The following is a 13,430-nucleotide window of genomic DNA, read 5'->3' on the forward strand; positions in this document are numbered from 1 at the left end:
TGTGTGTATACATATGTGTATGTATATATATGTATACATAGATATATATGTATGTATATGTATCTGTATATATGTGTTTGTGTGTGTGTATATATATATATATGTGTGTGTGTGTGTGTGTGTTTATATATATGTGTTTGTGTATGTATATATATATATGTATATATATCTATAGAGGCGCAGGAGTGGCTGTGTGGTAAGTAGCTTGCTTACCAACCACATGGTTCCGGGTTCAGTCCCACTGTGTGGCATCTTGGACAAGCGTCTTCTGCTATAGCCCCGGGCCGACCAATGCCTTGTGAGTGGATTTGGTAGACGGAAACTGAAAGAAGCCTGTCGTATATATGTATGTGTTGTGTGTATATTTTTGTGTCTGTGTTTGTCCCCCTAGCATTGCTTGACGGCCGATGCTGGTGTGTTTAAGTCCCCGTCACCTAGCAGTTCAGCAAAACAGACCGATAGAATAAGAAATTGGACTGCTGAACGGGAATACAAGTTAGATAAATCAGGCACCAACAGGAAGAAGCGGAATAAATCCTCCAACCATCTCAAGCAAGTGACAAAAAATGCAGTGCTTGAATTTGAACAGTGCATAGCAGCCAATCCTGACAGCAAGGTTTTCTGGAAATATGGGCATTCGAAGCAGAGACCTCACTCTCCAGTGGGCCCTCTTCGCAACCCTCACACAAACCAGATCACTGACGATCCCAAGAATGCACAGAACTCATTGCCGAGTGCTATGCAAACATATTCACTGTTGAAAGTCAAAATGTACCATCTTCACCATCACTAACAGCAAATTCCATAACAACTATGGAATTTACACCTGCAATGCTGCGACGTCACCTTCAAAATAAGCGCAACTATGCCTCCCCTGGTCTTGATGGAGTTACATACCTGCTTCTCAAACTTGGCAGGTACTTCCTTTTACACCAGCTTTCTATTTTTTTCCAGTACTGTCTCAACAATGGTGCTACTCCGGAGCAGTGGAAAACTGCCAGTGTCATTCCTCTGTTCAAAAAGGGCGACCGCACATCACCTGTCAACTATCGCCCAGTCAGTCTCACTAGCTGTATTGCAAAACTGATGGAATTGTGTGTCAGAGAAACACTTTGGAACTTCTGGAGCTCACAGTCTCATCCGACCCTCACAATATGGATTTGTCCCTAACTCCAGCTGCAGTGATCAGCTTGTTGAGTTCCTTGAGGACATTACTCAGATCACTGACAGTGCCTCATGGGTGGATGTTGTCTACCTTGACTTTGCTAAGGCTTTTAATTCTGTGCCAGACAAAAGGCTTATGGTGAAACTCTCTGCAATGGGTGTGAGGGATGATCTTTTTAACTGGTTGAAATCCTTCTTTCTCAGCCGAAAGGAGGTAGTCACAGTTCTAGGACAGCATTCTACACCATATGAGATGTCATCGGGTGTACCACATGGATCTGTCCTTGGTCCCCTCTTGTTTGTGGCATACATTAATGACATAGATGCCAATTTAAAGAATGCCACAGTATTGAAATATGCAGACAACATCAAGCTGTACCTTGAAATCAAGAGGACAGATCCTGATGTCTACAGCTCTTTCCTGCAATCAGACCTGGACACAATGCAGCAATGGATCACAGACTGGCAACTGAAACTGGCTGTGGACAAGTGTACCACCATGCATTTTGGGAGAAAAACCCTGCATCCACATACTCCCTCCACAACACTGATATCAAGAAATCCTCTTGTGAGCGTGACCTAGGCATCACTGTCAGCAGTGATTTGTGTTGGACAAAGCATATCTCTAAAATTGTCAAGAACGCCGAGGGTGTCTTGGCATCACTCAGCAAGACTTTTGTTAGCCGCTCTCCAGCCATCTATTTAAAACCGTATACAGCTATGGTACGACCACACTTGGAATTCGCATCATCAGTTTGGAACCCCTATCTTGCTCAGAACATTGACCTCCTGGAATCTGTTCAGAGATGTGCAACCAAACGCATACCCTTATTCCTTCGAAATTAGGAATATGCAGCCTTCGAAACATATGTCGAGAATAAAGGAATTTTGTTAAATCGTCGTTCAACTCCATTCTTTCATTTATTTGTATAAAAAAACACACAAATTTCCACACGAAAGCACGTGATCTCTGCCCTTGGCATGTAGCTTCAACCGTGTTTTTCTGACGTGAATTTGCCACCCAGGTATCGGTTAACCAAATTATCCATACTAGGATAATTCATTCAACTACATTTATATATATATATATATATATATTTGTGCAGGCGCAATGGCCTAGTGATTAGGGCAGTGGACTCGCGGTTTCGATTCACAGACTGGGCGTTGTGAGTGTTTATTGAGCGAAAACACCTAAAAGCTCCACGAGGCTCCGGCAGGGGATGGTGGTGATCCCTGCTGTACTCTTTCACCACTCTTTCTTCTGTTGGCCTGCTCGCTTAGCCAGCGGGGTGGCATCATTCGAAGACTAAAACAATGCGAACGCATTGTGACCAGCGAAGTGTAACAACATCTGACGGTCTGGTCGGTCACGTGATATATATATATATATATAGGCGGAGGAGTGGCTGTGTGGTAAGTAGCTTGTTTACCAACCACATGGTTCTGGGTTCCATCCCACTGCATGGCACCTTGGGCAAGTGTCTTCTACTATAGCCTCGGGCCGACCAAAGCCTTGTGAGTGAATTTGGTAGACGGAAACTAAAAGAAGCCTGTCGTATATATGTATATATATATATGTGTGTGTGTTTGTGTTTCTGTGTTTGTCCCCCTAGCATTGCTTGACAACCGATGCTGGTGTGTTTATGTCCCCGTTACTTAGCGGTTCGCCAAAAGAGACCGATAGAATAAGTACTGGGCTTACAAAAGAATAAGTCCCGGGGTCGAGTTGCTCGATTAAAGGCGGTGCTCCAGCATGGCCGCAGTCAAATGACTGAAACAAGTAAAAGAGAAAGAGTATATATATATATATATATATATATGAAAGAAAAAAGGTGTTCAGAATGCTGCATGGTTGTAAAAATATATATTTATTTACATATCACATATTATTTCTTCATATAAGCGCTTTTAAAAGCTCTGAAACTACATATACATGTGTGTGTGTGTGTGGAGGTGCAATGTTAAAGGTACGTAACAAATAGGAAACTATTCTCTTGCTTTGTCTCCTGTATAAATATTGTGTTTCATTAAAACACTATTTTGAGAGAATAATTTACCAGTCATGACTGATATGGATTCTCCTTTGTGTGAAGCCCAGGAACTACGGTCAGAAAATGATTTTCTACACATACCACAGTGATATGCTGTCTCTCCTACATGAATACGTTTGTGTCTAGCTAACAAACTACTGTTAGAGAATGATTTACTACAGATCTCACAATGATATGGTTTCTATCCTGTATGAATACGCTTGTGTCTAGTTAAGTTATGATTACGAGAGAATGATTTACCACAGATATCACAGTGATGCAGCTTCAGTACTGTATTAATACATTTGTGATTAATTAACTGACTACTTTTAGAGAAAGTTTTACCGCAGACATCACAGTGATATGGCTTCTTCTTTGTATGAAGACGTTTGTGTGTAACCAAGCCAAACCTATCAGAGAATGATTTACCACAGATCTCACAGTGATATGGTGTCTCTCCTGTATGAATATGCTTGTGTCTAGTTAACAAACTACTTACAGAGAATGATTTGCCACAGATATCACAATGATATGGTTTCTCTACTGTATGAAAACGTTTGTGTATAGTTAAGTGATGATTACGAGAGAATGATTTACCACAGATATCACAACGATATGGCTTCTCACCTGTATGAATACGTATATGTGTAGTTAAGCAATAACTCTGAGAGAATGATGAACCACAGATATCACAATGATATGGTTTCTCTCCTGTATGAATACGTTTGTGTTTCATCAAGTCACTACTTGCAGAGAAAGATGAACCACAAATATCACAATGATATGGTTTCTCTCCTGTATGAATACGTTTGTGTCTAGTTAAGGCACTATTCTGAGAGAATGATTTGCCACAGATATCACACTGGTATGGCTTCTCTCCAGTATGAATACGTTTGTGATTATTTAATGGACAACTTTCAGAGAATGATTTACCACAGATATCACAGTGATAAGGTTTGTCTCCTGTGTGAATATGTTTATGTATAGTTACATCATGATTACGAGAGAATGATTTACCACAGATATCACACTGATAAGGCTTCTCTCCTGTATGAATATGCTTGTGAGTAGTTAAGTGATAACTCTGAGAAAATGATGAACCACAGATATCACAACAGTATGGCTTTTCTCCTGTATGAATTCGTTTGTGTTTCACTAAGTCACTATTTGAAGAGAATGATGAACCACAAATATCACAATGATACGGTTTCTCTCCTGTATGTGTACGTTTGTGTGGAGTTATGGCACTACGCTGAGAGAATGATTTACCACAGATATCACAATGATACGGTTTCTCTCCTGTATGTGTATGTTTGTGTCTAGCTATGGCACTACTGCAAGAGAATGATTTACCACAGACATCACAGTGATAAGGCTTTTTCTTTGTATGAAGACCTTCATGTGAAGTCAAGGCACTTTGGTCAGAGAATGATTTACCACAGATCTCACAGTGATATGGTTTTTCCCCTGTATGAATACGTCTGTGGGAAATTAGGTTACATTTTAGGGAGAAGACCTTTTTACAAATGTCACAGTCATACGACAATTTTCTCATCTCTTTTATGTGTTCAGATGAAATCAGTTCTTCAATTTTTTCACTCTTTTCCATCATTTTCCCCTGCAAATCACAACGTATAAATTTTTCTTCCTTTTTATTCCTTACATAAACTTCTACTTTTCTATTTGTGCTCAGTGTTACTTTTGTCTAGCAACACTTAGATACACTTATCCAAGTTTAATCAGCATACAAGCTCCTCTTCTTCATACTCCAGTCAGTGATGTCCAGAAATTTGGTTAATGATACCAGCTCAGAGTAAATGTTTTACAGGGCCTCTATCTCAGAATTGTAGAAACAATCTGATACATCTATTTTGTATAATATTTTCCTTTAGTCCTTAAAACGTGGTAGGTATTGAGGATGTTTCTTCTGTTATGCCAGTGTCATCTGATGTTCTGAAATGATAAAGAAAGAGCAGTGTAAGATGTAGAGGCGACAGATTCAGCTGGTATTTAACATAGGGGAGCAGATAGATGAACAATGGCAGGAAGTAAAGGAGAGAAAACCTTATCAGTACTCTATTAATATGCTCAATTAGAAAATAGGAGCTTGGTTAACAAGATAGATGTTGAGGTGTTATCAATGCATAGAACAGGCATAGCAATGAGACAGATCACAGAGCTCACAGATATAGCAACAGACAGGCTTTTTACACTATTTTTTCCCCCTTTTTTATGATCGGGTGTTAACATTGGGTTTTTGGATCCTGTGAGTTTGATCGTATGAATTTTCCGAGTCCTCTCCGCCCCACCATTTACCAGCGCACCTTATCCGAGTTGGACCCCAACCCTCCGTCACAAAAAAAAAAAACAATAGTGTACTAGGCGTAAAATAATATGAAGAAAAAAATTGCACCGACGAAAGGGGAAGTGGCGAGAGGACTTGGAACATTCCCGATGTGAATTTTCCGAGTCGTCTCCTCACCCCTCCCGTTCGCTGGCGCGCATTTTTTTTTTCATATTCGTTTACCACATTTTTACACCTATTACACTATTTTTTTTCTTTTCATTTTTTTGCTCAAGTCAAACACTGAAGGTGAACCCTTTTTACTCCCTTTAATAAATTGCTCTTTTTATCGAAATGCACTCAAATTACACGTATGTCCTCGGATAGATTGTCGAGGATGAAGTCAGTCTGTGGTCGTCGTCATCTTCGTTTAACGTCCGTTCTCCATGCTAGCATGGGTTGGACGGTTCGACCGGGGATCTGGGAAGCCAGAGGCTGCACCAGGCTCCGGTCTTACCTGGCAATGTTTCTACAGCTGAATGCCCTTCCTAACGCCAACCACTCCGGGAGTGTAGAGTTTGGAAACCACTGATCTACATAATCTGAAAAGTATTTTCAGAAATTTCTATCTAAAGTTATCCATTGTTAGTTATGAGAAAACAAATTGCTATCAGGGTGGGCGCACATCTCTAGTTATACCAAGAAACAAACGTTCGATAAAGGATTGGTTTCTGAACATTTCAGCGGTTGGAATGTATTAGAAAATATTTCTCAAAATAAAACACAACAGAGGGTTAATGTTACAAACTAACATGGCAACAAGGGAGTGTGCAGAAGGTATCGTCCATTGCTAGAAATAGCAGCCAAACCACGCACGTATCATAGAATCTCTCTTCCATAGCTAGAAATAGCAGCCAAATCCCACACAAATGAGTGACAGCTCTCTTTCATAGCTTGAAATAGCAGCCAAATCCCACACATATCAAGGACATCTCCCATTCATAGCTAGAAAGAGCAGCCAAATCCAGCACAAATCAAGGACATCTCCCATTCATAGCCAGAAATAGCAGCCAAATCCCGCACAAATCAAGGACATCTCCCATTCATAAAAAGTAAGAAAAGACACAAAGATTCGACGCGCCAAAGACCGAAAGTCTACAGAATTAAAAACAATGAAAATTTTCTTTGCTTAATACTTACGGAAATGCTTCATAAAGGATAGTGTTGTTATATACGTGTGTGTCTGGCAGTTGAGAAACACATCATAAATACGTATTGTAAGTATTATAAAGGTATAAAAATCAGCTGATTCAAAGAAATTGACACACTGGACATTTCACCAAACATCAAAACCAATTAGGAAGCACCTTCAACACGCATGCGTATTTCCTCTCTCAACTATTCAAGACAACAAAGTCTCATTATCTCCCTTTACGTTTCAGTATAGTACAGAATGTACATATATATACATGTAACTATATATACACATATATATAACGGGGAGCTTCATGAAAATAAACAAAAGACGAAGGCAGGTGGAGTACAAACAAACAATTGTATTAGTATGGCGCTCAGGAATATATATATATATATATATATACATATATAAATACATGCATATACATACACACACACATATATACACACACACACATATACATACACACACATATATATACATATATATCTATATATATAAATACATATATATATACATATATATAAATATATATGTATATACATATATATATACATATACACACATACACATATATATACACACACACATACATATATATACATTTATATATAGCTATATATATATATATATATACATATATATACGTACACATATATATACACACACATATATATATATATATATATGCATATGAAAGAAAAAAGATGTTCAGAATGCTGGATGGTTGTAAAAATATATATTTATTTACATATCCCATATTATTTCTTCATATAAGCGCTTTTAACGACTCTGAAACTAGATATATATATGTGTGTGTGTGTGTGGAGGTGAAATGTTAAAGGTACGTAACAAATAGGAAACTATTCTCTTGCTTTGTCTCCTGTAAAAATATTGTGTTTCATTAAAACACTATTTTGAGAGAATAATTTACCAGTCATGAGTGATATGGATTCTCCTTTGTATGAAGATGTTTGTGTGAAGCCCAGGAACTACGGTCAGAAAATGATTTTCTACACATACCACAGTGATATGCTGTCTCTCCTACATGAATACGTTTGTGTTTAGTTAAGTTGTTCTTACGAGAGAAGGATTTACCACAGATATCACATCGATAAGGTTTGTCTCCTGTGTGAATATGTTTATGTATAGTTACATCATGATTACGAGAGAATGATTTACCACAGATATCACACTGATAAGGCTTCTCTCCTGTATGAATAAGCCTGTGTGTAGTTAAGTGATAACTCTGAGAGAATGATAAACCACAGATATCACAACAGTATGGCTTTTCTCCTGTATGAAGACGTTTGTGTACAATTAAGGCACTTTGGTCAGAGAATGATTTACCACAGATCTCACAGTGATATGGTTTCTCTCCTGTATGAATACGCTTGTGTCTAGTTAACGAACTACTTACAGAGAATGATTTACCACAGATATCACAATGATATGGTTTTTCATCTGTATGAAAATGTTTGTGTATGGTTAATTGATGATTACGAGAGAACGATTTACCACAGATACCACAACGATATGGCTTCTCACCTGTATGCGTACGTATGTGTGTAGTTAAGCAATAACTCTGAGAGAATGATGAACCACAGATATCACAATGATATGGTTTCTCTCCTGTATGAATACGCTTGTGTGCAGATAAATTACAACTTTGAGAAAATGATTTACCACAGACATCACAGTGATAAGGCTTTTTCTTTGTATGAAGACCTTCATGTGAAGTCAAGGCACTTTGGTCAGAGAATGATTTACCACAGATCTCACAGTGATATGGTTTTTCCCCTGTATGAATACGTCTGTGGGAAATTAGGTTACATTTTAGGGAGAAGACCTTTTTACAAATGTCACAGTCATACGAGAAATTTTTCATCTCTTTTATGTGTTCAGATGAAATCAGTTCTTCAATTTTTTCACTCTTTTCCATCATTTTCCCCTGCAAATCACAATGTATAAATTTTTCTTCCCTTTTATTCCTTACATAAACTTCTACTTTTCTATTTGTGCTCAGTGTTACTTTTGTCTAGCAACACTTAGATAGACTTATCCAAGTTTAATCAGCATACAAGCTCCTCTTCTTCATACTCCAGTCAGTGATGTTCAGAAACTTGGTTAATGATACCAGCTCAGAGTAAATGTTTTACAGGGCCTCTATCTCAGAATTGTAGAAACAATCTGATACATCTATTTTGTATAATATTTTCCTTTAGTCCTTAAAACGTGGTAGGTATTGAGGATGTTTCTTCTGTTATGCCAGTGTCATCTGATGTTCTGAAATGATATAGAAAGAGCAGTGTAAGATGTAGAGGCGACAGATTCAGCTGGTATTTAACATAGGGGAGCAGATAGATGAACAGGAAGTAAGGCAGGAAGTAAAGGCGAGAAAACCTTATCAGTACTCTATTAATATGCTCAATTAGAAAATAGGAGCTTGGTTAACAAGATAGATGTTGAGGTGTTATCAATGCATAGAACAGGCATGACAATGAGACAGATCAGAGATCTCACAGATATAGCAACAGGCTTTTTACACTATTTTTCCCCCCTTTTTTATGATCGGGTGTTAACATTGGGTTTTTGGATCCTGTGAGTTTGATCGTATGAATTTTCCGAGTCCTCTCCGCCCCACCATTCACCAGCGCACCTTATCCGAGTTGGACCCCAACCCTCCGTCACAAAAAAAAAAAAAACAAAAGTGTACTACGCATGAAATAACATGAAGAAAAAAATTGCACCGACGAAAGGGGAAGTGGCGAGAGGACTTGGAACGTTCCCGATGTGAATTTTCCGAGTCGTCTCCTCACCCCTCCCGTTCGCCGGCGCGCATTTTTTTTTCAGATTCGTTTACTACGTTTTTACACCTATTACACTATTTTTTTTTTCCATTTTTTTGCTCGAGTCAAACACTGAAGGTGAACCCTTTTTATTCCCTTTAATAAATTGCTCTTTTTATTGAAATGCACTCAAAGTACACGTATGTCCACGGAGAGATTGTCGAGTTTGAAGTCAGTCTGTGGTGTAAAAGAGTTTGGAAACCACTGATCTACATAATCTGAAAAGTATTTTCAGAAATTTCTATCTAAAGTTATCCATTGTTAGTTATGAGAAAACAAATTGCTATCAGGGTGGGCGCACATCTCTAGTTATACCAAGAAACAAACGTTCGATAAAGGATTGGTTTCTGAACATTTCAGCGGTTGGAAGATATTAGAAAATATTTCTCAAAATAAAACACAACAGAAGGTTAATGTTACAAACTAACATGGCAACAAGGGAGTGTGCAGAAGGTATTGTCCATTGCTAGAAACGGCAGCCAAATCTCGAAAAAATCAGTGACAACTCTCTTTCATAGCTAGAAATAGCAGCCAAATCTCGAACAAATCAGTGATAACTCTCTTTCATAGCTAGAAATAGCAGCCAAATCTCGAACAAATCAGTGATAAGACTCTTTCATAGCTAGAAATAGCAGCCAAATCTCAAAAAAATCAGTGATAACTCTCTTTCAAAGCTAGAAATAGCAGCCAAATCTCGAACAAATCAGTGACAGCTCTCTTTCATAGCTAGAAATAGCAGCCAAATCTCAAAAAAATCAGTGATAACTCTCTTTCAAAGCTAGAAATAGCAGCCAAATCCCGAACAAATCAGTGATAACTATCTTTCATAGCTAGAAATAGCAGCCAAATCTCTAACAAATCAGTGACAGCTCTCTTTCATAGCTAGAAATAGCAGCCAAATCTCGAAGCTGGAAGCGAAACAAATAATCGACAGGCGAAAAACCAAACGTCTACAGACTTAAAAACATTGAATAATTTCATTAATACTTACGGAAATGTTTAACAAAGGATAGTGTTATGTATGTGTGTTTCTGGTAGTTGAGGAATGCATTATAAGACCGTATAATAAGCATTATCAGCTGATTTCAAAGAAATTCATGGATCAAGACATTTAATAAGATACCAAAATGCATTCAACGCGCATGCGTACTTCCTCTCTCGACTATTTTCCCTTGTTTATCTCCCTTTATGCAGCTGATGTACTTTTCTCTCTGGTCGAGTCATACCGCCTTCTTATCTAACACACCCGTTCCATTACAACTCATTTAGGAGCTTTTCGGTTTGACCGGCACTTTTTTAATATAATTTCCACGTAACTAAACACTTTTAACCTTCGTATACTGGTAGAATTTGTTTATAAAACATCTTTTTCTCAAGGCTTTATTGAGATAATTCTATAGTTTCTAAGATATTTGTATTGTTTTCTCTCAATTTCTGCAATTTCAACCAATTAATGACGTCCATTGAAGTAAAAACTTTCTGTGTCGTATGAATATGTCCCTCGTTTAAGAAACAGATTGGGTTTATTTACATTTGTGAAGAAAAAAAGATACCCTTCCCCCACCCCTAACTAAATCTAACCTTAAAACACATTGAAATGCAATAGATCGATACTAGGGTCATAATTATGGGTGACAATTTCATATGGCACGTCTAGAAAAAACTGCCGTTGAAACCGAAAAGATCTGGTTGAAATTGCAGAAATTGAAGAAAAAAAACAACAAATATAATACAAACTATAGAATTTTCTCAATACACCTAGACCATTAGTTCTTATGAATACTGTCATCAGCTGGCTAATTTCAACCAAAGATTCAAAGAATTGAGGGTCAACATTCCCAACAGGAAAGTGGGTAGTGTTCCAACAAGATCATGCCAGACCAAATGTTTCTTTGACTGGTTTTGAAATAAAGGTATCTTATCTAGGTGTAGGAGTGAATGTGTGGTAAGTAGCTTGCTTACTAACCACATGGTTCCAGGTTCAGTCTCACTTCGTGGCATCTTGGGCAAGTGTCTTGTACTATAGCCTTGGGCCGACCAAAGCCTTGTGAGTGGATTTGGTAGACGGAAACTGAAAGAAGCCCGTCGTATATATGTATAGATATATGTATATGTATGTTTGTGTGTCTGTTTGTCTCCCTAGCATTGCTTGACAACAGATGCTGGTGAGTTTACGTCCCTGTCACTTAGCACTTCTGCAAAAGAGACCGATAGGATAAGTACAAGGCTTACAAAGAATAAGTTCTGGGGTCAATTTGCTTGACCAAAGGCAGTGCTCCAGCATGGCCGCAGTCAAATGACTGAAACAGATGCATTTTTGACTCCATCTAAATCATTCAATGTTTTTCTTTGCAATGAGTTCTGTAGAGACAAGAACAAGTGGTAATCAGATGGCACAATATGGTCTCTCGTTTCGTACTTGGGTTATTGTTTGACTACATACAGTAATCCATCGACTATCGCAGGTGTTACATCCCAAAACCCCATGATGAGTGAAAATATGCAAAGTAGAAACATACTGTACTGTATATTTTTTTTATTATTATTTTTATAATTTGTATATATTTATTTTATTATAAATGCAACACAACACCCCAGAGGAATTGACATAAGCTTAAATAATGAACCGCCATAGGTGAACCCCAATATGGCAAGGGATTACAATATTTCTAGTCATGAAAAAGCCATAAAGGAAGTTATTGTATAACATATTTATTGAGTGAAGCATTTAAAAGATAAACAATGAACAAAATGTGAGGATGCGTAATTCAATAAAGAATTATGTGATGGGTTGAAAGGAGGGGGAAGAGTTTTGGTACAAAGTTCCTTACAACATGGAATAAAATGTGAAAATTACAAAAACAAAAAAAATCTAAAAGTTTTGGAAACTTCCATTGTATAAATCAGAGGAATATTATAAATATATAGTAAACTAGAAACTACCCTTTTCCTTTCTTCCCTATATGAATATATTTGTGCTTTGTTGAGCCTTTTTTGCCAGAGAATGATTTACCACAAATATCACAGTGATATGGCTTCTCTCCTGTATGAACATGTTTATGTGAAATTAAGGTACTATTTTGAGCGAATGATTTACCACAGATATCACAGTGAAATGGCTTCTCTCCTGTATGAATACGTTTATGCGCAGTTAAGATACGATTCTCAGAGAATGATTCACCACAGATATTACAATGATACGGTTTCTCTCCTGTATGAATACGTTTATGTTTAGTTAAGGTACTATTTTGAGAGAATGATTTACCACAGATATCACAATGATATGGTTTTTCTCCAGTATGAATATATCTGTGATTTGCTAAGCCACCTTTGTGAGAGAATGATTTACCACAGATATCACAGAGATAAGGTTTCCCTGGTCTATGAATATGCTTATGTATAGTTAAGGCATGACTTTCAGAGAATGATTTGCCACAGATATCACAGTGATATGGTGTCTCTCCTGTATGAATACGCTTGTGTCTACTTAACAATCTACTTTCAGAGAATGATTTACCACAGTTCTCACAGTGATACGGTTTCTCTCCTGTATGAATACGTTTGTGCGTAGTTAAAGCATTATTACGAGAGAATGATTTACCACAGATATCACAGTGATACGGTTTCTCTCCTGTATGAATACGCCTGTGATTAGTTAAGTGATAACTTTGAGAAAATGATGAACCACAGATATCACAACGATATGGTTTCTCTCCTGTATGAATTCGTTTGTGTTGCACTAACTCACTATTTGAAGAGAATGATTTACCACAAATATCACAATGATATGGTTTCTCTCCTGTATGAATACGTTTGTGCGCAGTTAAATGATAGTTGTGAGAGAATGATTTGCCACAGATATCACAGTGATACGGCTTTTCTCTTGTATGAATACGCTTGTGTCT

At 37.6% G+C, this 13,430-nt stretch overlaps 1 protein-coding gene across 3 annotated transcripts in view; it reads right to left on the reverse strand.

Moving 5' to 3' along the window:
• Positions 1-3,051: 3,051 nt before the first annotated feature.
• LOC115226369 (zinc finger protein 271-like) overlaps positions 3,052-13,430 on the reverse strand; it is a 33,960-nt gene continuing 23,581 nt past the window's right edge. The window contains exons 5-9 of one of the 3 annotated variants that reach the window (XM_036515240.1): positions 8,309-8,490; positions 7,844-8,056; positions 4,527-4,528; positions 3,739-4,026; positions 3,052-3,576 (exon numbers count right to left, since the gene is read on the reverse strand). In XM_036515240.1, the coding sequence (XP_036371133.1) occupies positions 3,397-3,576; positions 3,739-4,026; positions 4,527-4,528; positions 7,844-8,056; positions 8,309-8,490 (865 nt within the window). In that variant the 3' untranslated portion in view covers positions 3,052-3,396. Of the gene's footprint in view, positions 3,577-3,738; positions 4,027-4,526; positions 4,529-7,843; positions 8,057-8,308; positions 8,491-12,252; positions 13,398-13,430 lie in introns of those variants that run through there. The other 2 variants (XM_036515242.1, XM_036515241.1) reach the window with 2 other exon arrangements.

This window comes from Octopus sinensis, linkage group LG30 (assembly GCF_006345805.1).
Source record: "Octopus sinensis linkage group LG30, ASM634580v1, whole genome shotgun sequence".
Lineage (NCBI taxonomy): Eukaryota > Metazoa > Mollusca > Cephalopoda > Octopoda > Octopodidae > Octopus > Octopus sinensis.